At 35.1% G+C, this 24,427-nt stretch overlaps 2 protein-coding genes, 1 long non-coding RNA gene and 1 pseudogene across 3 annotated transcripts; 3 read left to right on the forward strand and 1 right to left on the reverse strand.

The window, feature by feature from the left end:
• Positions 1–5,315: 5,315 nt before the first annotated feature.
• LOC115990528 lies at positions 5,316–9,949 on the forward strand (annotated as a pseudogene).
• Positions 9,950–12,039: 2,090 nt separating this feature from the next.
• LOC115989384 (glutamate receptor 2.7-like) lies at positions 12,040–17,307 on the forward strand. The gene is made up of 5 exons (XM_031113061.1): positions 12,040–12,378; positions 12,470–13,743; positions 14,525–14,831; positions 15,424–15,812; positions 16,497–17,307. The coding sequence occupies exons 1-5, from the start codon at positions 12,060–12,062 to the stop codon at positions 16,983–16,985; spliced, it is 2,778 nt and encodes a 925-aa protein (XP_030968921.1). The 5' UTR covers positions 12,040–12,059; the 3' UTR covers positions 16,986–17,307.
• Positions 17,308–19,907: 2,600 nt separating this feature from the next.
• LOC115989385 lies at positions 19,908–20,622 on the reverse strand. The gene is made up of 3 exons (XR_004091904.1): positions 20,545–20,622; positions 20,252–20,319; positions 19,908–20,125 (listed from the first exon to the last, which is right to left on the reverse strand). It is a non-coding gene; the product is annotated as an uncharacterized LOC115989385 (long non-coding RNA).
• A 1,802-nt stretch (positions 20,623–22,424) lies between these two features.
• On the forward strand, positions 22,425–22,922 carry LOC115990529 (glutamate receptor 3.5-like). The gene has a single exon (XM_031114354.1). The coding sequence runs from the start codon at positions 22,425–22,427 to the stop codon at positions 22,920–22,922; it is 498 nt and encodes a 165-aa protein (XP_030970214.1).
• Positions 22,923–24,427: the final 1,505 nt, after the last annotated feature.

Below are 24,427 nucleotides of genomic sequence, written 5' to 3' on the forward strand. Positions count from 1 at the left end.
AAAAAAAAAAAAGGTACCAGAGCTACGAAGTAGACGATGCCGAAGAGAGCAGCGTGGATGTGATAAAAACGAATTTCAATTCTATGAGTGTTTCCCAGACTTCAACAAAAAAGAATAGAGAGAAAAAGGGGATAGGAATTGAAATCCCTAAATTGACCAAAAAAAAAAAACTAATTAAAGAAGAAATCCTTAAATTGACAGAAAAACCTAATCAAAGAGAATAGGAAAAGAGATTATTCATAGATTAATTGAGAGATACCGAGATAGAATGCATTGATATGGAGGTTGGGTCAAAGATTGAAAACGTTGGCTCCCATGGTCATGCCCTTGCAAGCTTTCTGCAAAATAGCTTGGATCTGTGTGTGTTTGAGAGAGTGAAGATGTTCTGCGTTTGGTGAGTAATGTTTAAAGGAGAGGTTCTGCCGTTCTTCCCTTGCACTATTGCTCTAGGTTTTGCCGGCAGCAAAGGCTTCGGTTTTATATATATATATAGATGATGATATTAAATAAATAAAACTCTTGGCTTTCTCATGCAGTTGACTAGTCTGGGGCATGATATTAAAGAGTCATTGACCCTAATGAGGATCGATAGGGAGGCCACTAGAAGAATGTTTAAGGCTAGTCATCGATACGTTGGTCTGAGCACGGAGGCCTAGTGATGTGATGTTATTTTTCAAGAGGACGGAGAGGGGCTACCAAAAAATTTGTGATTTGTTGGTGAAAATAAAATTAATTTTGGTGAAAATTGGTGATAGTTTTAGGTGAAATATTGTGATTTGTTGGTGCTCAGATGGGAAGCTTGATGAGGCTAAAATATTGCAGAAGGATGAGAAGAGATAGCCCAAAAAAAAAAAAATGAAAGATTTTTGGAGAGTTAAAATTTTACAACATATAATACAAGATAGACGAAGTTTGACTACAAACTTAGTTGTAACCTAAAACTATAATTTCCATTAAAAAAATTAACATAACTACATAATTTTAAAGTCTAACAATAGGATTGTGTATTCTTTACGTTCTTAGTACACACTTCAAATTTCATGCCAATTAGATATAATTTCACTATTTGACCTACAAACTTATTTTTTATGCATAATTTTAGACCATAAAAGCTTGAAATTTAAACAAATGATTGATGAGATAAATATTAATCTTTGATCATTTGGAAATTTTATAGACATGGAAGATATAAGAAGAAAATGCAATTCAAATGTAAATTTGTCAAAATGATCACATCCAATAAAAAGATAATTGTGGGGTCAGATCATTTATAACCTCAGCCCACTTTATATTAAGGCCCAAGACCTGAGCCGAGGAGAGATATTACCGAGGATGCACAATGAAAGTCCAAAACAGCTTAAGGATATGGCCGAAGATAATCTTGTTCTCGGCACCCCATAGTGCCTCTAAAAGAAAGGGCGAGCACAGTGTAGGAGCGGTCCAAGTAAAAGACTGCCAAAACTGCAATAAAGAACTCTGCGCCTGACAGGTCTATGCTCTTCACCATGCTCTTCGGCTTTTACAACCACCCACAACCACTCTAGGTATGGGCTGATAGGACAAGTATCAACCTCAGAAAGTTGAGCTTACACGTGGACGTTGGAGAGAGGATAAATGCTAGTATAAAAAGGAAAGAGAAGCAATTCAAAAAGGGGGGGGGGGGACAAGTCATCTCCCAGATCATGGAGCCCTAAAAAAGGAGAATAATAAGGACATGAAGCTCCTCGGACGAGGTCTAGGGACCAGAGCCATTCAGGACGTATCAGAAAAGAGTATTGTTAGACACGTCAGGTTCACCCTTGTACTAATTGCTATGGAAACCGTGACCAACTACTGTCCGGTGACCAAGGCCTAGTCTTTCAAGCCCACGCTCTACAAATTATATTGTTTGGGCCCTTAACGTGCGAACCCAATATCATTTTGGGGTCATTACAAATTGAGTCCTTACAATTGGTGCCGTCTGTGGGGAAGGCTTGTGCGTTGGCACAGGCGGTGGATCGAGAAAGTCCCTCCATCACTTCCAGTAGCCCATTGTAGTGCCCTAACATAAAGCATCAGTAGCGCGGATGGTTCTAGGGGCTTCCAACGTCAGATCAACGTCCCACACCTTGGCCGAGGGGCTAATCCCCCCAAACTTAAAGAAATTCTAAGTTTTGGACAGAACCAAGGTATTGCATAGTCCTCGGACTCAAACCTATGGGGAAACCAACTACTTAAAGAAGATTATAAGTTTTAGACAAAACCAAGGTATTGCATGGTTCTCGGACTCAAACCTATGGGGAGATTAGTCATTAGAAAATGGATTAAGTCTTAGAAAGAATGGAAATCATGTCCTGTCCTCAGATCCCTAGCACTAGGGAAACTAATGTAAACAAGTATTTAGGCCCGGTACAATCATACCTTGGTCTTCGGACCGGATGCCAAAACTGGTTAAAGCTATGAATGTTGTTAGGAATGTGCAAAGCACCCTACTCCTCGGCGACTCTCTCTGATGGTTCATTTTGGGTTACCCATCCTCGGATGATCGCCTCATACGCAATACATAGCATTCAGAATAAAAATAATAGCTTTTTGTTAACAAGGGTTTCGGCTCTAAGTATCGTTCAGAATAAATAAATAAAAAAAAAAATACCACATCCATTCACAATATAACTATTGCAGAAAAGAAAGAATGCTTAGAATAAAATAAAGCCATCTTTTATTACTACAAAGAAATAGTACAGTGTATAATAAAGGGCTTAAGCAAGCCTATACCAGAAGCTAACTAAAAAGTAAAAAGAAAAGCAAAAAGGAAAAAGATACAAGGGAACGATAAATCCTTCAAAATTTTGCTTTTATGGCGACTAAGCGTGTCAGGATGACCCCATTGATGGAAGGGGGGAAGAGGCAGAAGAAGAAGTAGAAACACCAGGGTGGCCCCGGTGATGGGAAAGAAGAAGAAGCGGAGGCAAAAGGAGGCACCAGTGAAAGAAGAGAGGAAGAAGCGGGGATGCCCAATCCCCGCATCAACTCTGACTCCTAACACGCAAGTGTCATATTAGCAGTGCTCGAGAGAGAACGAATGGTACCGACGATGAGAAACCCCATTGTTGTCGCACCAAAAATCTGACGCGACCAGCACCTGCTTCGGATTTTGGCTGAGGGAGGAAGAGGCTTCTCTCCCACCTTATAAAAGGGGAGAATTGTCTTGAGTCTCCGTCTCCCTTACCTTGACCGTGCCATCTTAAGTCTCGGAGAGGCCCAGTGCTTCTGGAGAGGGTGTGGTTCTTTCACCCCCACTTTTGCCTCAAACATATCACTCTCTAAGGTTTAATTGCACTGGTAATGAAAACTTTGAGCACAGCTGGAGGTTTAGAAATTTGACAAGACTAAAGGGTCTGTACATAAAGGAAGTGACCTCCTACCTTGCTTCTTATATGAAGGACAAAGCTTGGCAAACCGTGATATAGGCCTGGCATCACCAAAACCCTCCTCTCCGACCAAGAGGTTGGACAGTAGGATTTTGAGGGGCTAATGTGGGGTCAGAGAATTTATGACCCCGACTCACTTTATATTAAGGCCCAAGGTCCGAGCCGAGGAAAGATATTACAGATGACGCACAATGAAAGTCCAAAACGGCCTAAGGATATGGCTGAAGATAATTTTGTTCTCAACATCCCATAGTGCCCCTAAAAGAAAGGGCGAGCACAGTGCAGGAGTGGCCCAAGTAAAAGGCTACCAAAACTGCAATAAAGAACTCTGTGCCTGACAGGTTCATGCTCTTCAGCTTTTACAACCACCCCCAACCACTCTAGGTATGGGTTGATAGGACAAGTATCAACCCCAGAAAGTTGAGCTTACACATGGACGTTGGAGAGAGGGTAAATGCTAGTATAAAAAGAAAAGAGAAGCAATTCAGAAAGGGGGGGGGGACAAGTCGTCTCCCAGACCATGGAGCCCTAAAAAAGGAGAATAATAAGAACATGAAGCTCCTCAGATGAGGTCTAGGGACCGGAGCCATTCAAGACATATCAGAAAAGAGTATTGTTAGACACGTCAAGTTCACCCTTGTGCTAATTGCTATGGAAACCATGACGAACTACTGTTCGGTGACCAAGGCCTAGCCTTTCAAGTCCACGCTCTACAAATTATATTGTTTGGGCCATTAACGTGCGAACCCAACCACTCTAGGTATGGGCTGATAGGACAAGTATCAACCCCAGAAAGTTGAGCTTATACATGGACGTTGGAGAGAGGGTAAATGCTAGTATAAAAAGGAAAGAGAAGCAATTCAGAAGGGGGGGGGGGACAAGTCGTCTCCTAGACCATGGAGCCTTAAAAAAGGAGAATAATAAGAACATGAAGCTCCCCGAACGAGGTCTAGGGACCGGAGCCATTCAGGACATATCGGAAAAGAGTATTGTTAGACACGTCAGGTTCACCCTTGTGCTAATTGCTATGGAAACCATGACGAACTACTGTTCGGTGATCAAGGTCTAGCCTTTCAAGTCCACGCTCTACAAATTATATTGTTTGAGCCATTAACGTGCGAACCCAATATCATTTTGGGGTTATTACAAATTGAGTCCTTACAATAATGATTGGAGCTATAACCTTAAGTTACAACCAAATTTATTGCCAAATTTTATTTTATTTTTAAAAAAAAATTACTTAAATGGAAATCTAGAAAAAAATTAGAGAATTTGACTCCTTCTTTTTTGAAAAAAAAAAATAAAAAGAGAATTTGACTTAAATATAGAAAGTGGGCTAAAAAAAAGAAGTTATAAGCTAAATGTGGATGCTCTAAAACCCATTCATATGGAATGATTAAATTTCCTTCTGTTGTTTGTTTTCTACTTCGTTTTTTACCATATAAATTTCCCTCTTTTGTTTGCTTTCTCTTTCGCTTTTCGAAATAAAGAAATCAAAAAATAAAAATAAAACATTGACATGTATCATTGGTCCTATTAGGAGCAATTAAACAATTTATTCTGTAATATACTTTCTTCGACATCACAATTCAAAATAACATCTTCCATGATGCCACCTTTCCCTGCACAGAATCGAGGTTTTTTTTTTTGAAGATTGAATTAGTCTAGTCAAAGGCACCGAAGTTAAAGACACTGAAAAACAAAAATTCTATTCCGACATTCGTAGCTGATATTTTGAATAATATTAAAACCAGTCAGTCTTCATTTTCTCTTACACGCTTTTTCGTATATTGAATATTATCCAACCATGTTCGTATATAATAGTTGCAGACTTTTGTGTGTTGTACTTTATTTTAGTATTTATTTTTGTTCTTTTTAGGTGAACACAGTCATCAAGTTCTTAGAATGGCCTTCCCTTTCATTACCGGTAAAACAGTTATAAAGTTTTGCCTCCTCTTTCTCATTCTAGTATCCTTTCTTCCTTCACTCGCTCATGGAGATGAAGCTGCTAATACGACTAGCGAAGTTACAAATATTGGTGCCATCATTGATGTTAGTTCCCGGATTGGGAAAGAAGAAAAAACAGCTATGGAAATTGCTGCTGGAAACTTCAACAACCATTCAAAGACTGATCACAAGCTGTTTCTCCATTTCCAGGACCCCGGGACAGACCCCCTTCAAGTTGTTTCTGCTGGTCAGTTATTCTCTTATTATGACGATTAACAGGTTCTTGATTTGATATTAACTATGTTGTTTCTTAACAATTTTTGGTGCAGCTGATGAGCTTATTAAAGAAAAGAAAGTGCAAGTGCTTATTGGCATGAACAAGTGGGAGGAAGCAGCATTATTAGCTGATATTGGAAACAAAGCTAATGTTCCGGTCCTTTCTTGATTCAAATGGCTAACAATGATTCTGCTCAGATAAAATGCATTGCAGAAATTGTTCGAGCCTATAACTGGAAGAAGGTTATAGCAATATATGAAGATGATGCATACGGCAGTGACTCAGGGATGTTAGGCCTTCTATCTGAGGTACTTCAGGACGTTGATTCAGAGATTGAGTACCATTTGGTTCTTCCACCAGTATCTTCTCTCCCTAAGGCAGGGGGGTTCGTTCTTGATGAGCTTTTGAAACTACAATTAACAGCACAATCTCGGGTTTTTATTGTTCTTCAGTCATCAATACCAATGGTATCTCATTTGTTCAGAGAAGCTAAGAAAGTAGGACTTGTAGGAAGAGAATCAGCTTGGATAATTCCGGAGAGTGTTGCTAGTTTCCTGGACTCCGTTAGTAAAGCAGTTATATCCTCTATGGAAGGTGCTTTGGGAATCAAGACCTACTATTCTAATAGTAGTAATTCTTATAAGTATTTCTATGATCAATTCACAAAAAATTTTGAAACCAAGTATCCCGAGGAACAAAATCATGAACCAGGAATTTATGCTCTAAGAGCATATGATTACATCATGACAATTTCACAGGCCATATAGAGAAAGATTAGTAACACAATTAGCCAAAAGATGATGTTAGAAAATATACTATCAAGCAATTTCTCTGGTTTAAGTAGCCAAATACATTTCAAAGCAGGAAAGCTGCTGCAAACTCCTATATTAAGGATAGTAAATGTTGTGATTAAGGGATACAAAGAATTAGACTTTTGGATGCCAGAGTCTGGGTTCTCAGAAAGCATTGAGATGAAAAATAGTACAAAGAAAATTGCAGGTCCAGTAATTTGGCCTGGATTTCTAAATGGAGTTCCAAAGGGTTGGGCAATGCCTACTGAACAGAATCCATTGAAAATTGTAGTTCCCGGTAGAACTCCGTTTGAGGATTTAGTAAAGGTTGACTACAGGGGGAATTACCTAGATAATTCCAAATATGATGGTTGGTGCATTGATGTTTTCAAAGAGGTTCTTAACATTTTGCCTTATTCTCTTCCCTATGAATTCGTGGCCTTGAATGGCAGCTATGAGGAACTAGTTGAGGGTGTCTATGACAAGGTAACAACTCTAGATTTACCATTCAGTTTCTTGAATCGCTTTGTTAATGTTCCTGTGTTGCATGACATAAAACAAACAAACTTTCACATTAAATTCTCAAATTGTTTATATGTTCACTTATGTTAATGAACTTATCAAAAATAAATTTGCCTCATTGTTTATACACACCTAGCAAAAAGTTCCTTTGAATATACTAATATATAGTAGAATAAATAAAATTCAATTCAATAGACCTCCAACATTCGGCTGCTTTCAAGAGCAAGTAATTAAGCATAAATGTAGATTCTCTCTAGTCTCCGTCTTGCAAAGAAGAGTCTACGAGTCAAATTTCCCATAGGTCAAATTTGTACAAAGCTACTGTGGGAAGAAAATTGAGTATTGAGGAGACAAATTTTATACAGATTTGTCTTCTGATATTGGTTTCTCAAAAATTTGAAACTTCTCATTTCTAAATTGCCTAACTTTGATTGGCTCCTTCTGGAAGAGACAGAAAGCCCTTAAAATAGCAGTGAATCTATGACTAAAATAAGTTGGACATAACTTGGACTTTTTCATTTGTTTATTGTTTTCTCTTATTTCTTAGATACAAACTTGTTTCTGATAGACTATGCTTGCCATGTATGATCTAAAAACAATGGAAGACTTACGATGCTGTTGTTGGAGATGTGACCATATTAGCCAACCGTACAAAATATGTGGAATTTACTCAGCCATTTGCAGAGTCAGGGTTGTCCATGGTTGTTCCTGCAAAACCTGAAGGATCAGCATGGATATTCTTGAAGCCTTTCACCTGGAAAATGTGGCTAATGACCGGTGTCATCTTGATTTACACAATGCTTATAGTATGGTTCTTAGAGCATCAATATAATCCAGAATTTAAAGGCCCATTGAAGAATCAGATTGGTACCTCACTTTGGTTCACATTCTCCACTCTATTCTTTGCCCACAGTAAGTACCAATGTCTATGATATGTTTCATATTTTTTATGAGCACCAATGTGTATGATCATGATAAGTGCTCTATGACACTAGCACAAGCTAATGATCAAGTCTTCCATACTGTTTATGGAGTCCAAACAGCGTCAAGGCTGCCTCATTGTGCCCACCCTTAATAACTTGTGGCTGTCTTGTCTAGGATGTAAAGTAATATAATTAGTTTACCATTGCACAAATTCTCTTATTTCTGTACATGTAATTAGATAACTTTAAGAGATCTAGTACTTTGCAGTTAGTGGGAGTTAAAGAGGTAGGTTTAAGTTTGAGGTTTAGAATGATAGAATTACTGCAAGGTTGCAGCTCATATTTGACTGGAAAATATACTGTGTCTGAAATAAATGTACACTTGATGCAACAATTTGCTTACAACATAATGCCAATTTTACAAAATGGACTAATACCTTTATGATGAATTAGCTTCATCCTATTATGATATTTCTTTCTAATCAATAGGAGCCCCCAGAGATAAAGACTAAACATCAGCCAGGATGGAATTTCTAATGAATGGAATCAATTACATTTGCAGGGGAAAGAGTTTATAGCAACCTCACTCGAGCCGTGGTGGTAGTTTGGCTCTTTGTTGTACTGATCTTAACCTCAAGCTACACTGCTAGTCTGTCTTCCATGCTCACTGTGCAACGACTACAACCAGTTAGAGATATCATGTGGCTGAGGAGCACCAATGCAAAAATTGGTTGTGATAATGATTCATTTGTAATGAATTACCTGCAGAATGTTCTTAAATTTAATTCAAAGAACATCATTACAGTTACAAATGAATCTGATTATGAAGGACATTTCAAAGAAAAAAGCATAGCTGCTGCCTTTTTTGAACTTCCATATGAGAAAATTTTCATCAATAAATATTGCAAGGGATTCACTACCTCCACCCAGACCTATAGATTTGGAGGATTTGGCTTTGTGAGTAGTAATTACTCCTTTCTATATTTTAGTTTCCACATAATTTTAAATTGATCAACCAGAAGTTCAATGGTGTTACACATTAGCATTGGCCATGAATGAATTAAATTCAAAAGATTCATGCACTTTTTAGATTATATTGGTCTTTTTGAATTCTTGGCAGAAAATGTGGATTCCAGACTGTTTGAATATGGAAAGAAACAATTTTGTAGAGAGTTTCTGCAAGTTCTCTATGTTGGCTAAAACTCATTATTTCAAAGAAGTCTTCATGTATTTTCATACAATGGTTTTAAAGCTAATTAAGAGATGTTCTAAACGTATAAATCCTCAATAAATATTAATTATAGAAAATTGTCCAAATATGCTATGATTTTTTGTTTCAGTAATTCCATTCCAAATGTATTAGGATTTTCACTGTTTGAGATGTATCAATTTCATGTTTTAGATTAAAAATTATAAGTTTAAAGGGTAACAAGTGTCATGTCATTTAGAATATTAAATGACGTGACACTTCGTACATTGTCAAGAAATAAAATTATTACTCTGAAATAGATAGTATTTACTTCATGTGAAACGAAGAGGACAATCTTTTTATCTAATAGGAATGACTTCTAATTACCCTCCACGCAGGCATTCCAAAAAGGCTCGCCAATAGCGAAGGAATTTTCAAAAGCTATTCTAAAGCTATCAGAAGATGGTACCCTAACAGGTCTAGAAGAAAGATGGTTGACTCCCTCACGTGAGTGTTCAACAGACCAAACATCTAATGATACGGATCCTTTGAGCATCCAGAGCTTCTGGGGTCTCTACCTTATATCAGCGGCCATTTCTACAATTTGTTTCCTACTATCATTTATTCGATTACTAAAGAATTATCAACATAACCAAGAGGCATATCAAGGCAATGCAACTGCTAGCTCTGGAAGTGTTTGGAACAAGGCAGTTGGACTAGCAAAATACTTTTATAATGGAGAGATCAATACTCCAGAGAGAGCTTCAAGTTCATTTTGCACATCAGACTTAGTTAATTGGACTTCTTTAAGACAGGATGACGTGAGTACTATCAATGTTCTGGACAATATTATTCAAGCCTCCCCACCTTTTGAAATTGAGATGTCATAGAACTCCTTATTAAATGCACAAAGTAAAATAGGTAGGTTTTACATAAAGAATTTTTTGTAATGAGCCTAAATGTTGTAATATTTACATCTAATTGTCTACTACTAATTGTTTATTGTATGAAAGAAAGGACTGTTAAGAGTTTGTTGCAATTAGTTGGCTGGTGAGTCAGTTATCTCACTCAATTAGTTATATGAGTTTAAGAGTCAACAAACTAGAGAACTTAAAGTGAACCAACCAACCTGTATAAATACTTGTCAAATGTCAATAGTGTTGAACATCAATAAGAAATTTGTCACAGTTTTCCTCTTTCCTTTCAATCAATTTCTTTCACTCATTCTCTCTTCTTGGAGGGTGACTACCTTGAATTGGTCAGGTTTAACTAATTTCCCTAAGAGTCCAACTTTGCAAATCGTTCATTACATTTGATTTCAGAGCATTGATGATAAGAACCCATTGATTCTTATGGAATTAAGAAGATTATGAGTAGTTTTTTGAGGGAACTAGGCCTCCTAAAGAATTAGAACACAGAGAAAAGAATGTACTTTTGCTTATTATTTCTTAAGATGGTGAATTACAAGTAACCATAGCCCTTTATAGTAGCTAATCAACCATCAATTACAGTTACTAACTAATTCTAACTGTCAGCAACTAACATCATAACTAACTAAATGCCAGCTCAAAAACCAATCTCAACTAATTGCTAGCTCAGATAGCTAAGAAACTCAGCAACTCAATCTCTTGGCCACTGCGCTGTTCACCCAACTAAATGAACTAGTTAGTCCCAATCAGCTCCTATCAATCGACTTGGAATGGTTGAAGGTACTCAATTTTCTTGTTAATTTAATCCATGGTTTGCACGAAGTAACAACAAGATTATCAATAAAAGGCCTTGCAAGGGCTATCGCACAGTTTTACTAGCTTTTTGAAAGCCTTAAAGCCCTAACTAAAACATAACAGGGAGTGTAGAATCCAATAAGACAATAGAGCTTCCAGCAGGTAATGGAGGCGACTTTCTAAAGGCATTGAAACTAGACTTTCCCGACTATGGGGGGGAAAATCTTTGAACTTGAACATAATCAGACTAAGTATATTTTTATAATTTTTCATTTATAATTATTTTTTTATCACATTATATTATTATTTTTGGAATTTTTTTTTAATTCATTAAAGAAATGAAAAAGAACAAACAAGCACAGACGTGCTAATGGGACCACCCTAAAAGATAAGCTCAAAGTGTGCAAAGGTGACATTGAGAGCTTCCAATCTTGTTCCTCCAAATACAACGATTCTCCTTAGCTCGGGTCCCAATGGGTCATCCTGACATTAAAAAAATAGTATTTTAATGTGTTAATAGTTATGATAGTTATTTATTGTTTTATTTATATTATTTTAATGTATTGAATATTAAAATAAAACTTTTGATATTGACTGTATTATAAGGTGGAGTGTTAAGATAGATAAATTAGTATTTTGAGTTATTAAAAACTTTTTTTTTTAAAAACTTTCTTATTATAAATGCTCTTATAAGCTAAATTTTTTTAAAAAAATTAGATAAGTTCACCCATTCATTCATATATTATAGGAGAATATTAAATGAATAATTTATTATTAGAAAAATTATTGAGCATTGAATATCATAATATGGGGGTGGCAACTGGCATGAATTTTCGTATCCTCTATAAACGTTGACATCACATATATATGTATCATTGGTCGCATTTAGAGGCGATTAAACAACTTATTTTTTATTATACTTTCTTAACATCACAAGTCAAAAATAACATCTTACACACTGCCACCAAAAAAGTTGCTTGAATTTGACCATCAGAAGCCAACTTTCCCTGCACACAATCGAGTTTGTTATTTTTCGTTTTTATTTGTTCGATTGAATCAGTCAAGTCTAACTAAGGCACCAAGTCAAAGATACATAAAAAACAAAAATTCGATTCCCCATTTTGAATAATGTTAAAACCAGCCAGCCATCTATTTTTTGTCGTTTTTTATCATGCACGTTTGCGTGAATTGAGTAGTATTCAACCATGTCCATGTATAATAGTTGCTGTCATTAAGATTTAAGAGAGACTTGTTTCTGTGTTCTTTTATTTCCTTTATGGGTGAACGTAATTATCAAATTCTCAGAATGGCTTTCCCTTTCATTACCGGTAAAACAGTGATAAAGTTTTGCCTCCTCTTTCTCATACTAATCTCCTTTCTTCTCTCACTCTCTCATGGAAGTGAAGCTGCTAATACGACTAACGAAGTTACAAATATCGGCGCCATCATTGATGTCAGTTCCCGAATCGCGAAAGAAGAGAAAATAGCTATGGAAATTGCTGCTGAAAACTTCAACAACCACCATTCAAAGAGTCACAAGCTGTCTCTCTATTTCAAAGACCCCGGGAAAGGCCCCCTTCAAGTTGTTTCTGCTGGTCAGTTATTTTCTTATTAGGATGATTATGAAAGATTCTTGATTTGATTTTAATTATATTGTTTCTTATTATTTTTTTTTTTTGGGTTCAGCTGATGAGCTTATTAAAGAAAAGAAAGTGCAAGTGATTGTTGGCATGAACAAGTGGGAGGAAGCAGCATTAGTGGCTGCTATTGGAAACAAAGCTAGTGTTCCAGTTCTTTCATTTGCAGCTCCTGCTATAACCTCACCAATTCTGCAACATCGTTGGCCTTTCTTGATTCAAATGGCTAACAATGATTCTGCTCAGATTGAATGCATTTCAGAAATTGTTCGGGCCTATAACTGGAGAAGGGTTATAGCAATATATGAAGATGATGCATATGGCAGTGACTCGGGGATGTTAGGTCTTCTATCTGAGGCTCTTCAGGAGGTTGATTCAGAGATTGAGTATCAATTGGTTCTTCCACCGGTTTCTTCTCTCCCTAATGCAGGAGGGTTTGTTCTTGATGAGCTTTTGAAACTGCAGTTAACAACACAATCTCGGGCTTTTATCGTTCTTCAGTCATCAATACCAATGGTATCTCATTTGTTCAGGGAAGCTAAGAAAGTAGGACTTGTAGGGAGAGAGTCAGCTTGGATAATTCCCGAGAGTGTTGCAAGTGTACTGGACTCTGTTAATAACTCTGTTATTTCCTCTATGGAAGGTGCTTTGGGAATCAAGACCTACTATTCTAATAGTAGTAATTCGTATAAAGATTTCTATGGTCAGTTCACAAAAATCTTTGAAACCGAGTATCCTGAGGAACATAATCACGAACCTGGAATTTATGCTCTAAAAGCATATGATAGCATTATGACAATTTCACAGGCTATAGAGAGAACGATTAATAACTCAATTAGCCCAAAGATAATGTTAGAAAATATACTGTCAAGCAATTTCTCTGGTTTAAGTGACCAAATACATTTTGAAGCAGGAAAGCTGCTGCAAACTCCTATTTTGAGGATAGTAAATGTTGTAAAGAAAGGATACGAAGAATTAGACTTTTGGACATCAGAGTCTGGGTTCTCAAAAAGCGTTGAGATGAAAAGTTGTACAGAGAAAATTGCAGGTCCAGTAATTTGGCCAGGATATCTAATTCAAGTTCCAAAGGGTTGGGCAATGCCTACTGAACAAAATCCATTGAAAATTGGAGTTCCAGGTAGAACTTCATTTCAGAAGTTTGTAAAGGTTGATTACAGCGGGAACCTAGATAATTCCAAATTTGATGGTTGGTGCATTGATGTTTTCAAAGAGGTGCTTAAAAAATTGCCTTATTCTCTGCCCTATAAATTCATACCCTTGAATGGCACCTATGAGGATCTGATTGATTGTGTCTACAACAAGGTAACAACTCTAGATTTACCATTCAGTTTCTTGAATCTCTTCGTTAATTTTCATGTGTTTCATACTTGCATGACATAAAACAAACAAAATCCCCCATTAATTTCTCAATTTGTTTATATGTTCACTTATATTTATGAACTTCCCAAAAATTTTCCTCATTGTTTATACTCACCTAGCAAAAAGTTCCTTTGGATATATTGATATTTAGTATAAATGAAATTCAATTCAATTGACCACCAAATTTGAATAGAAATCCTCTATTCTCCTTTAGGTGTTCCACTTTATATTCTACCAATCACAGTAGATCATGTGTTCTAACTTTTTTTTTTAATTTTTTTTTTTTTAACTTCGATTATCTTATAAAGAAAGAAAAAGAGATGTGTAAATTCTCTGCAGTCTTGATCTTGCCAAGAAAAGAGCCTTCGAGTCAAATTTTCTATAGGTCAAATTTCTACAATGCTACCGTGGGAAGAAAAATGAGTCTTGACTATCGAGGAGATAAATTTGTACAGAATTTTCTTCTTATGGTTTCTCATAACTTTGAAACTTCTCATTTCTAATTTGCACAACAAGAAACACTGCCAGAATGACTTTGGTGATAGTCAGTCTAAGTTTGAATGAAAGAGAGAAAACCCTTGGAAGAGCAGTGAATCTATGACTAAAATAAGTTGTATAGAACCTGCACTTTTTTCATTTGTCTATTGTTTTGTTTTGTTTCTCGGTTATGAACTCGTTTCTGATAAAACTATGCTTATTTTGTACGGACCATAAACAATGGAAGACATTCGATGCTGTTGTTGGGGATTTGACAATATTAGCCAACCGTACAAAATATGTTGAATTTACTCAGCCATATGCCGAGTCTGGGTTGTCCATGGTAGTTCCTGCACAACCTGAAGGATCAGCATGGATGTTCTTGAAGCCTCTCACCTGGAAAATGTGGTTAATGACTGGTGTCGTCTTAATGTACACAATGCTTATAGTTTGGTTCTTGGAGCATCAATATAATCCTAAATTTAATGGCACACTGAAGAATCAGATTGGTACCACACTTTGGTTCACATTCTCCTCTCTGTTCTTTGCTCAAAGTAAGTACCAATTTCTATAATCTGTTTTATTTTATTATTATTATTTTTTTAATATACACCAATATTTGGGATTATGATAAGTACTCTGTGACGCATAGCAGTTAGCACAAGGTAAAGATCAGGTCTCCAACACTGTTTATGGAGTCTAATTAGCTTCAAGGCTGCCACATTGTACCCACCCCTAATAACTTATGGTTGTCTAGGATGTAAAATAATATAACTGATTTACCATGGCACAAATCCTTCTGTTATTTCTGTATGTGTAATTAGTTAATTTTGAGAAACCTAGCACTTAGTAGTTAGAGGGAGATAAAGAGGTAGGTTTATGTTCAAGGTTTAGAATGCTAGAATATCTGAATGGTTGCAGGTCATATATGACTTGAAAATATACTAGTGTCTGAAATAGAAACTTTCATTTGATGCAAGATTTTTCTTACAACATAATGCCAATATTAAAAAGGGATTAACCCTTGTAGGATCAATTAGGTTCATCATATAATGAAATTGCTTTCTAATCAATGGGAGCCCCCAGAGAAAAGACTAAACACAGCCAAGATGAGATTTCTAATGAATGGAATCCATTAATTTGCAGGGGAGAAAGTTTATAGCAACCTCACTCGAGTGGTGGTGGTAGTTTGGCTTTTTGTTGTGTTGATCCTAACCTCAAGCTACACTGCTAATCTGTCTTCAATGCTCACTGTCGAACGACTGCAACCAGTTAGAGATATCGAGTGGCTGAAGAGCAGCAATGCACCAATTGGTTGTGATGGTGATTCATTCGTAATGACTTACCTGCAGAAAGTGCTTAAGTTAACGAACATCATTCAAGTTTCAACCGAATCTGCTTATCAACCGCATTTCAGAAACAAAAGCATAACTGCAGCCTTTTTTGAAATTCCATATGAGAAAGTTTTCATCAACAAGTATTGCAAGGGATTCACTACCTCCACACAGACCTATAGATTTGGAGGTTTTGGCTTTGTAAGTAATAACTACTCCTTCTACATGCTCTCTTTCCTCCACACACACACACAAAAAAAACTCCTTGTGGCCTTTCAGTTTCCACATAACTTCAAGTTGATCATTCCAAATAAAGCTCAATACCGAATTTTTCCAGAAAAGAAACAGAAGCATATTACATATTAGCACTGGCCATCACAGAATAAATTTCAAAATTTTCATGCATTTTCAGATTATTTCAGGTATTTATAAATTCTTTGCAGAAAATTTGAATTCCAGACAGTTCGAATATGAAAAGAAACAATTTTGTAGAGAGTTTTTATACAAGCTTTCGATGGTGGCTAAAACTAGTTCATCATTTCAGACATTGGTTCTGACTTCTAAAGACATAAATCCTCAATAAATATTGATTAAATAAAATTTTCCATGCATGCTATGATTTTTGTTTTAGTATTTCCATTCCAAATGCATTAGCATCCTCGCCATTTGAATTGTATCAATTTCATGCTTTAGATTAAATATTATTATAAATTTAAAGTCGTATCTAGTGCCATGTTGTTTAAAATTTTAAATAACGTGACAATCTATACTTTTTCAGAAACTAAAATTTTAACGATGAAAAAGACTGTCTTTAATTCAAGTGAAATTGAGAGGATCGTCTTTTTATCTAGTAGGAATCACTTCTAAATTCTAATTACCCTCCAGGTATTCTCGAAGGGCTCACCAATAACGAAGGATTTTTCAGAAGCCATACTAGAACTATCAGAAGATGGTAGCCTAACAGATCTTGAAAAAAAATGGTTGATTCCCTCATCCGAGTGTTCAACAGACAAAACATCCAGTAATACAGATCCTTTGAGCATCCAGAGCTTCTGGGGTCTCTTCCTTATATCTGCTGCCACTTCTACTATTTGTTTACTCCTATCATTTATTCGATTAATAAAGAATTATCAACATCATCAAGAGCCAAACGAAGAGAATGCAACTCCTAGCCCAATAAGAGTATGGAACAAGGCAGTTGGACTTGCAAAATACTTTTATAATGGAGAGATCATTACTCCACCGAGGGCTTCAAGTTCATCTACGCCAAACTTACATAGTTGGACTTCTTTAAGATGGGAAGACATGAACACTATCGACATTCCTGACGATATTACTCAGGCCTCCCCACCTTCAGAAATCGAAATGTCATAGATGATAGAACTCCTTGTTGAATGCACAAAGTGGGATAGGTAGGTTATAGATGATTTTTTTTTAATGAGCCCAAATGTTGTAATATTTACTTCTTATTGTGTACTACTAATTGTTGGAAGGGGTAAGGGGTGTTGTAAAGGGTTGTTAAGAATTTGTTACAATTAGTTGGCTGGTGAGTTAGCTAGTTGTCTCACTCAATTAATTTTACGAGTTTGAGTATACTAACTAGATAACTCGATGTAAACCAGCCTGTATAAATATGTGTCAATATTATTGAACCTCAATAAGAAACTAGTCATATACATTTATTCTTTCCTTTCAACCTATTTGTTTCTCTCATTCTCTTTTCTTGGAAGGCAACTACCTCAAATTGGTCTAGTTACCACTAATTTCCCTAAGAGTCCAACTTCATAAATTTTTCATTACATTTGATATCAGAACATTGACCTTGAAGGAATTGAACTCGATTTTTTTAGAAAGATTGACATAATGAGACATTAATGGTTTGATAACCAAGATTTCAAATTATCTGAACAAAATGCTAAACTGGGCCTGCTGTTCAGAAACAGCTACTTCATGAGATTCTAATCTGATAAGAAAGCAGATTAGAGAGGTTGAAAACTCACAAGGAATGGTGAGTACGTAACTTCTACTGTCAGAGACTACGTAGAGTCACAGAGAGAGAGAGAAGTTCAAAACTTAAATTGACTTAAATTTAATTAGAATCAAATTTGAAATTTAAACCTAATTGACTATATCTTTTATTAAAAAATATTTTAGAATTTAATTTATTTAAAACCATTATCTTTCCAAATTTTGAATTTGAAAATAACTTAAAAATGATTTGATTCTCATTGTTTATGAAAGATTTTATTTTTAAGTGCCCCTTAAGATATGTCCTAAATTAACCATTCCAATTTCATTTGACTTAGCTCACTTATGGAAATGTGATATTTCATTCATTTTTAAAGACTATATCTTCTCCAAATTAATTATTTTCTGAATTTCCTTATTTCCAAATATCCTAACTTAAAGTCACGAAAACCCTAACTCTAAAATTTATGAAAATTAAATGACAATTGCAAGAATTCAAAATTTTTTGTTATGTTATTGTTTTTATAGAATTACTAGTCGCTAATCCTTGCGATGCATGGAAAAACTATTAATAACTTCCCTAATATGAAAAAAATAAAAAAATAAAATAATATCATGGTATAAATTATATACCAAACCAATAAAACCTATCACATACAATGAGATATCATGATAATCAAGAGCTTGAGATCATATTTAGAAAATATAACTAATATAAGTACACTCCAATACTTACACAAATATAGTTAATTTCATACTCATTCAATCAAATATCCTTCATAAATTACATTAATCGTTCTTGATGTCCAAGATGTATCTAAATTATAACATTACCAGTAAACAAAGATGCTAGACCTCAATGGGATTGAAAAGGCAACATAATGCCAATTTACACAATTTCTGAAATCATTATCTCCACTATTGAGAGAGAGAGAGAGAGAGAGAGAGAGAGAGATGGCTATTGTGTTGCATCTCTTAAGAAGAATCTATCATATACATTTTTTTTTTTTTTATTTAATCGACAAATAACAAAATAGATGTACCACATTTAGAGTATGCACATTTGGGAGATTAAAAGTAAAGGAAAATGAAAAAATGAACCCACCTAAAGTTTTTTGCTCTCCCTCTTGATGTTGACTTTTCCAACATCTTCCAAAATCAAATTTATGTACTCCTCAAAGCCTTATAAGGCATAAAAATTAACATTTGACCAAATTTACATGTATTCACTTAAAATTGTGAAAGATGCTAAAAATTAGGTTGATACCAACCTTTTAACCAAAATTCAACATTTTAATGATTGCACATCAATTAGAAATTTTTCCATTGTTACTTGCAACATATATCTTTTTATTTGTGACAAATATGGTGCAATTTTGGCCATCAAATTTTACTCAAAAGCCAAGATTAGACAACCTCCATCCTGCATTACTCTAAGAAATCTATAGAATTACCCTAAAATCAAAAAGAACATGCCACAACCATGGATAGGAGGCAGAACAAAAAAAAAGTACATGTTCACAAAGATTTCAAAGTTCTTAAGATGAAAATTTGACAATATCACCCCAAAAATTGCTTAATATACATAACATATAGCAAAAATACTCATCATAAATGTGATTAGAAAACTCAAGCACTAAATTACAACCCTCTGCATAATATTTTTTTTATATATAAAAAAAAAAAAAAAGACTATAGTTAACATTTTATCTTCAAAACATTATAACAGGGAATGCTACAAAAATTTGGAATGATTTACCTATATATAGTTTAACCATACTTGCTACTCCATATAATTCAAATCAAGGCGTTTGATTTTCCCCTTCATCACTCAAACAGATTATCAACTAAAATTTTAATTACATGCAAAACCTAGAAAAGCCCAACATTTAAAAAGGACGAAATCAATAATTAAAAGTCTCTAAAAAACATTACCACTATCATGCAATATCCAATACAGCCACTTGTAATAAGCACTATGAGAAGCAAAAATACAACAAAATACCATTAAATAGAATAACACATCATCAAGAATATACCTTCTTTTCTTTTTAAAACTACACCATCTGGCATCGGTGTGGACACAAGTACTTCTTTGTACACAAATGCAAACGCAAATGCAAGTTATAAGTTGAAGGAGACAAAAAGGTTAATAACTGTGCAGGTTGTCAAACATGATCACTTGAAAGCATTAGAATATATGTTTTAAGGGTAACAATTCCTCAAATTCAATTTGTTCAAGGAACCTACAAAATCAAGACCAATCCTACAAATTATAAAGAAAATTAAAATAAAAGACATTGCGATAGCAAGTTATGTCCACCTCAAGCAATGTGTTCCAAGTTTGAGTCTTGAAATCAACCTAACCCACCTCTTCCAAACCTTTTTTTTAATTTAAATAGTAAATATCTACCTCATCAGTAACACTAATCATATATAAAAATATGGAATGATATTCTTATCAAATGAGATAATATCTCCATGACGGACTTCAACTTTGACCCTATTCTTCCTCAACCTTTCCTAATTGAGATATGACATTTTCCCTATAGTAAAAAATAAACATTATATGAACAAAAGTTAAGGAGAGACAAAAGCATTAAGAGAACAGAATAAGCAACCTTGTATCATTGAGGAAGACCAAAATATCTTGCAATGAAAAGCAAGCATACCTGTACCAAAACCACCACACTGGGGGAAGCTATGACTTTTGTGTGTACCAGTAAACAACAGCATCTTGCTACAAAGAGTTTAAATTTTCTGTTAGGAGGATATTCTTCCCAGTAATATCAGGCCTTACACATATATTTATATATAGAAATACATATCACTTATCGAACAACACAAATTAGTAAACCAAAATGCTAAATTGGACCCAAAAACCACAATTTCACTCCTACTAACAAATAAATAAAGAGAACAGGTTAGGGAGGAAATCCTAAATTAAATTAAAAACATTACTAACCATTCCTTAAAATGCCAAGAGACAAAGCCTAGGTAGAATTTGATCTTCTATGGTGTTTCCCTGGGAAAAAACAAAAAAGAACAGAGAGGGAAATATTAGCAATTGAAATCTATAATTGCAGCAAACCCTAATTAGGAACCCCAAAATCCCAAAACTAATAATCATCTTGATTTATACAATGCATATAGTATGGTTCTTGGAGCATCAATATAATCCAGAATTTAAAGGCCCATTGAAGAATCAGATTCGTACCTCACTTTGGTTCACATTCTCCACTCTGTCCTTTGCCCACAGTAAGTACCAATGTCTATGATATGTTTTATATTTTTTATGAGCACCAATGTGTATGATCATGACAAGTGCTCTATGACACTTAGCACAAGATAATGATCAAGTCTTCCATACTGTTTATGGAGTCTAAACAGCGTCAAGGCTGCCTCATTGTGCCCACCCCTAATAACTTGTGGGTCCAGGATGTAAAGTAATATAATTAGCTTACCATTGCACAAATTCTCTTATTTCTGTACATGTAATTAGATAATTTTAAGAGATCTAGTACTTTGCAATTCGTGGGAGTTAAAGAGGTAGGTTTAAGTTTGAGGTTTAGAATGATAGAATTACTGCAAGGTTGCAGCTCATATTTGACAGGAAAATATACAGTGTCTGAAATAAATGTGCACTTGATGCAATAATTTGCTTACAACGTAATGCCAATTTTACAAAATGGACTAATCCCTTTATGATCAATTAGGTTCATCCTATTATGATATTTCTTTCTAATCAATAGGAGTCCCCAGAGATAAAGACTAAACATCAGCCAGGATGGAATTTCTAATGAATGGAATCAATTACATTTGCAGGGGAAAGAGTTTATAGCAACCTCACTCGAGCCATGGTGGTAGTTTGGCCGTTTGTTGTACTGATCTTAACCTCAAGCTACACTGCTAGTCTGTCTTCCATGCTCACTGTGCAATGACTACAACCAGTTAGAGATATCGAGTGGCTGAGGAGCACCAATGCAAAAATTGGTTGTGATAATGATTCATTTGTAATGAATTACCTGCAGAATGTTCTTAAATTTAATTCAAAGAGCATCATTACAGTTACAACTGAATCTGATTGTGAAGAACATTTCAAGGAAAAAATCATAGCTGATGCCTTTTTTGAATTTCCGTATGAGAAAATTTTCATCAATAAATATTGCAAGGGATTCACTACCTCCACACAGACCTATAGATTTGGAGGATTTGGCTTTGTGAGTAGTAATTACTCCTTTCAATGATCTTTTAGTTTCCACATAATTTTAAATTGATCATCCAGAAGTTCAATAGTGTTACACATTAGCATTGGCCATCAATGAATTCAATTCAAAAGATTCATGCACTTTTTTAGATTACATTGGTCTTTTTGAATTCTTGGCAGAAAATGTGGATTCCAGACCGTTTAAATATGGAAAGAAACAATTTTGTAGAGAGTTTCTGCAAGTTTTCTATGTTGGCTAAAACTCATTATTTCAAAGAAGTCTTCTTGTATTTTCATACAATGGTTTTAAAGCTTAAGTGATGTTCTAAACGTATAAATCCTCAATAAATATTAATTATAGAAAATTGTCCAAACATGCTATGATTTTTTGTTTTAGTAATTCCATTCCAAATGTATTAGGATTTTCATTGTTTGAAATGTATCAATTTCTTGTTTTAGATTAAAAATTATAAGTTTAAAGGGTAACGAGTGTCATGTCATTTAGAATATTAAATGACGTGACACTTCATACATTGTTGTGAAATAAAATTATTACTCTGAAATAGATAGTATTTACTTCATTTGAAACGAAGAGGACAATCTTTTTATTTAATAGGAATAACTTCTAATTACCCTCCATGCAGGCATTCCATAAAGGCTCACCAATAGCGAAGGATTTTTCAGAAGCTATTCTAAAGCTATCAGAAGATGGTACCCTAACAGGTCTAGAAGAAAGATGGTTGACTCCCTCGCGTGAGTGTTCAGCAGACCAAACATCCAATGATACAGAGCCTTTGAGCATCCAGAGCTTTTGGGGTCTCTACCTTATATCGGCGGCCATTTCTACAATTTGTTTCCTACTATCATTAATTCGATTACTAAAGAATTATCAATATGATCAAGAGGCATATCAAGGCAATGCAACTGCTAGCTTTGAAAGTGTTTGGAACAAGGCAGTTGGACTAGCAAAATACTTTTATAATGGAGAGATCAATACTCCAAAGAGAGCTTCAAGTTCATCTTGCACACCAGACTTAGATAATTGGACTTCTTTAAGACGGGAAGACGTGAGCACTATCAATGTTCTGGACAATATTATTCAAGCCTCCCCACCTTCTGAAATTGAGATGTCATAGAACTCCTTATTAAATGCACAAAGTAAAATAGGTAGGCTTTACATAAAAAAAAATTTGTAATGAGCCTAAATGTTGTAATATTTACATCTAATTGTCTACTACTAATTGTTTATTGTATGAAAGAAAGGACTGTTAAGAGTTTGTAGTAATTAGTTGGCTGGTGAGTCAGTTGTCTCACTCAATTAGTTACATGAGTTAGAGTCAACAAACTAGAGAACTTAAAGTGAACCAACCTGGATAAATACTTGTCAAATGTCAATAGTATTGAACATCAATAAGAAATTTGTCACAGTTTTCCTCTTTCCTTTCAATCAATTTCTTTCACTCATTCTCTTTTCTTGGAGGGTGACTACCTTGAATTGGTCAAGTTTAACTAATTTCCCTAAGAGTCCAACTTTGCAAATCGTTCATTACATTTGATATCAGAGCATTGATGATAAGAACCCACTAGTTCTTATGGAATTAAGAAGATTATGAGTAGTTTTTCAAGGGAACTAGGCCTCCTAAAGAATTAGAACACAGACAGAAGAGGAAGAACTTAGAGAGAGGAGAATGTGCTTTTGCTTATTATTTCCTAAGATGGTGAATTACAAGTAACCATAGCCCTTTATAGTAGCTAATCAACTATCAATTACAGTTATACATTATGTTACAAGTTGCTAGGAACTAACTAATTCTAACTGTCACTAACTAACATCATAACTAACTAAATGCCAGCTCAAAAACCAATCTCAACTAATTGCTAGCTCAGATAGCTAAGAAACTCAGCAACTCAATCTCTTAGTCACTGCGCTGTTCACCCACCTAAACGAACTAGTTAGTCCCAATCAGCTCCTATCAATCAACTTGGAATGGTTAAAGGTACTCAATTTTCTTGTTAATTTAATCCATAGTTTGCATGAAGTAACAACAAGATTATCAATAAAAGGCCTTGCAAGGGCTATCGCAACAGTTTTACTAGCTCTTTGAAAGCCTTAAAGCCCTATCTAAAACATAACAGGGAGTGTAGAATCCAATAAGACAATAGAGCTTCCAGCAGGTAATGGAGGCGACTTTGAAAAGGCATTGAAACTAGACTTTCCCGATTATGGAGGGGAAAATCTATGAACTTGAACATACAAGGCTAATCGGACTAAGTATGTTTTTATAATTTTTCATTTATAATTTTTTTATCACATTATATTATTATTTTTGGATTTTATTTTTTATTTTTTTTAACTTATGAAAGAAATGAAAAAGAAAAAACAAGCACAGACGTGCTAATGGGACCACCCTAAAAGATAAGCTCAAAGTGTGCAAAGTTGACATTGAGAGCTTCCAATCTTGTTCCTCCAAATATGACGATTCTCCTTAGCTGGTCATCCTGACATGAAGCTTGGAACCATACCAGTCAGGGGTTGTCTGTTTGACTTGCTCATAACCTAATATAGGCAATGGCACTAGCTTTGGGGTGACAGTAATAGCTATGCGCCAGCATAAGACTAGGGACCTTTCCATCGTGAGTA

The sequence above is a fragment of the Quercus lobata genome, chromosome 5, assembly GCF_001633185.2.
Source record: "Quercus lobata isolate SW786 chromosome 5, ValleyOak3.0 Primary Assembly, whole genome shotgun sequence".
In the NCBI taxonomy this organism is placed as follows: Eukaryota; Viridiplantae; Streptophyta; class Magnoliopsida; order Fagales; family Fagaceae; genus Quercus; species Quercus lobata.

What these genes read in the sequence shown, in the direction of transcription:
- LOC115989384 (XM_031113061.1), top strand. Translation starts at nt 12,060, where the DNA reads ATGGGTGAACGTAATTATCAAATTCTCAGAATGGCTTTCCCTTTCATT. An exon ending in TTGATTGTGTCTACAACAAG is followed by an intron (nt 13,744 to 14,524) that starts GTAACAACTCTA and finishes AAACAATGGAAG; the next exon opens with ACATTCGATGCTGTTGTTGG. An exon ending in CTCTCTGTTCTTTGCTCAAA is followed by an intron (nt 14,832 to 15,423) that starts GTAAGTACCAAT and finishes ATTAATTTGCAG; the next exon opens with GGGAGAAAGTTTATAGCAAC.
- LOC115990529 (XM_031114354.1), top strand. Translation starts at nt 22,425, where the DNA reads ATGCAGGCATTCCATAAAGGCTCACCAATAGCGAAGGATTTTTCAGAA.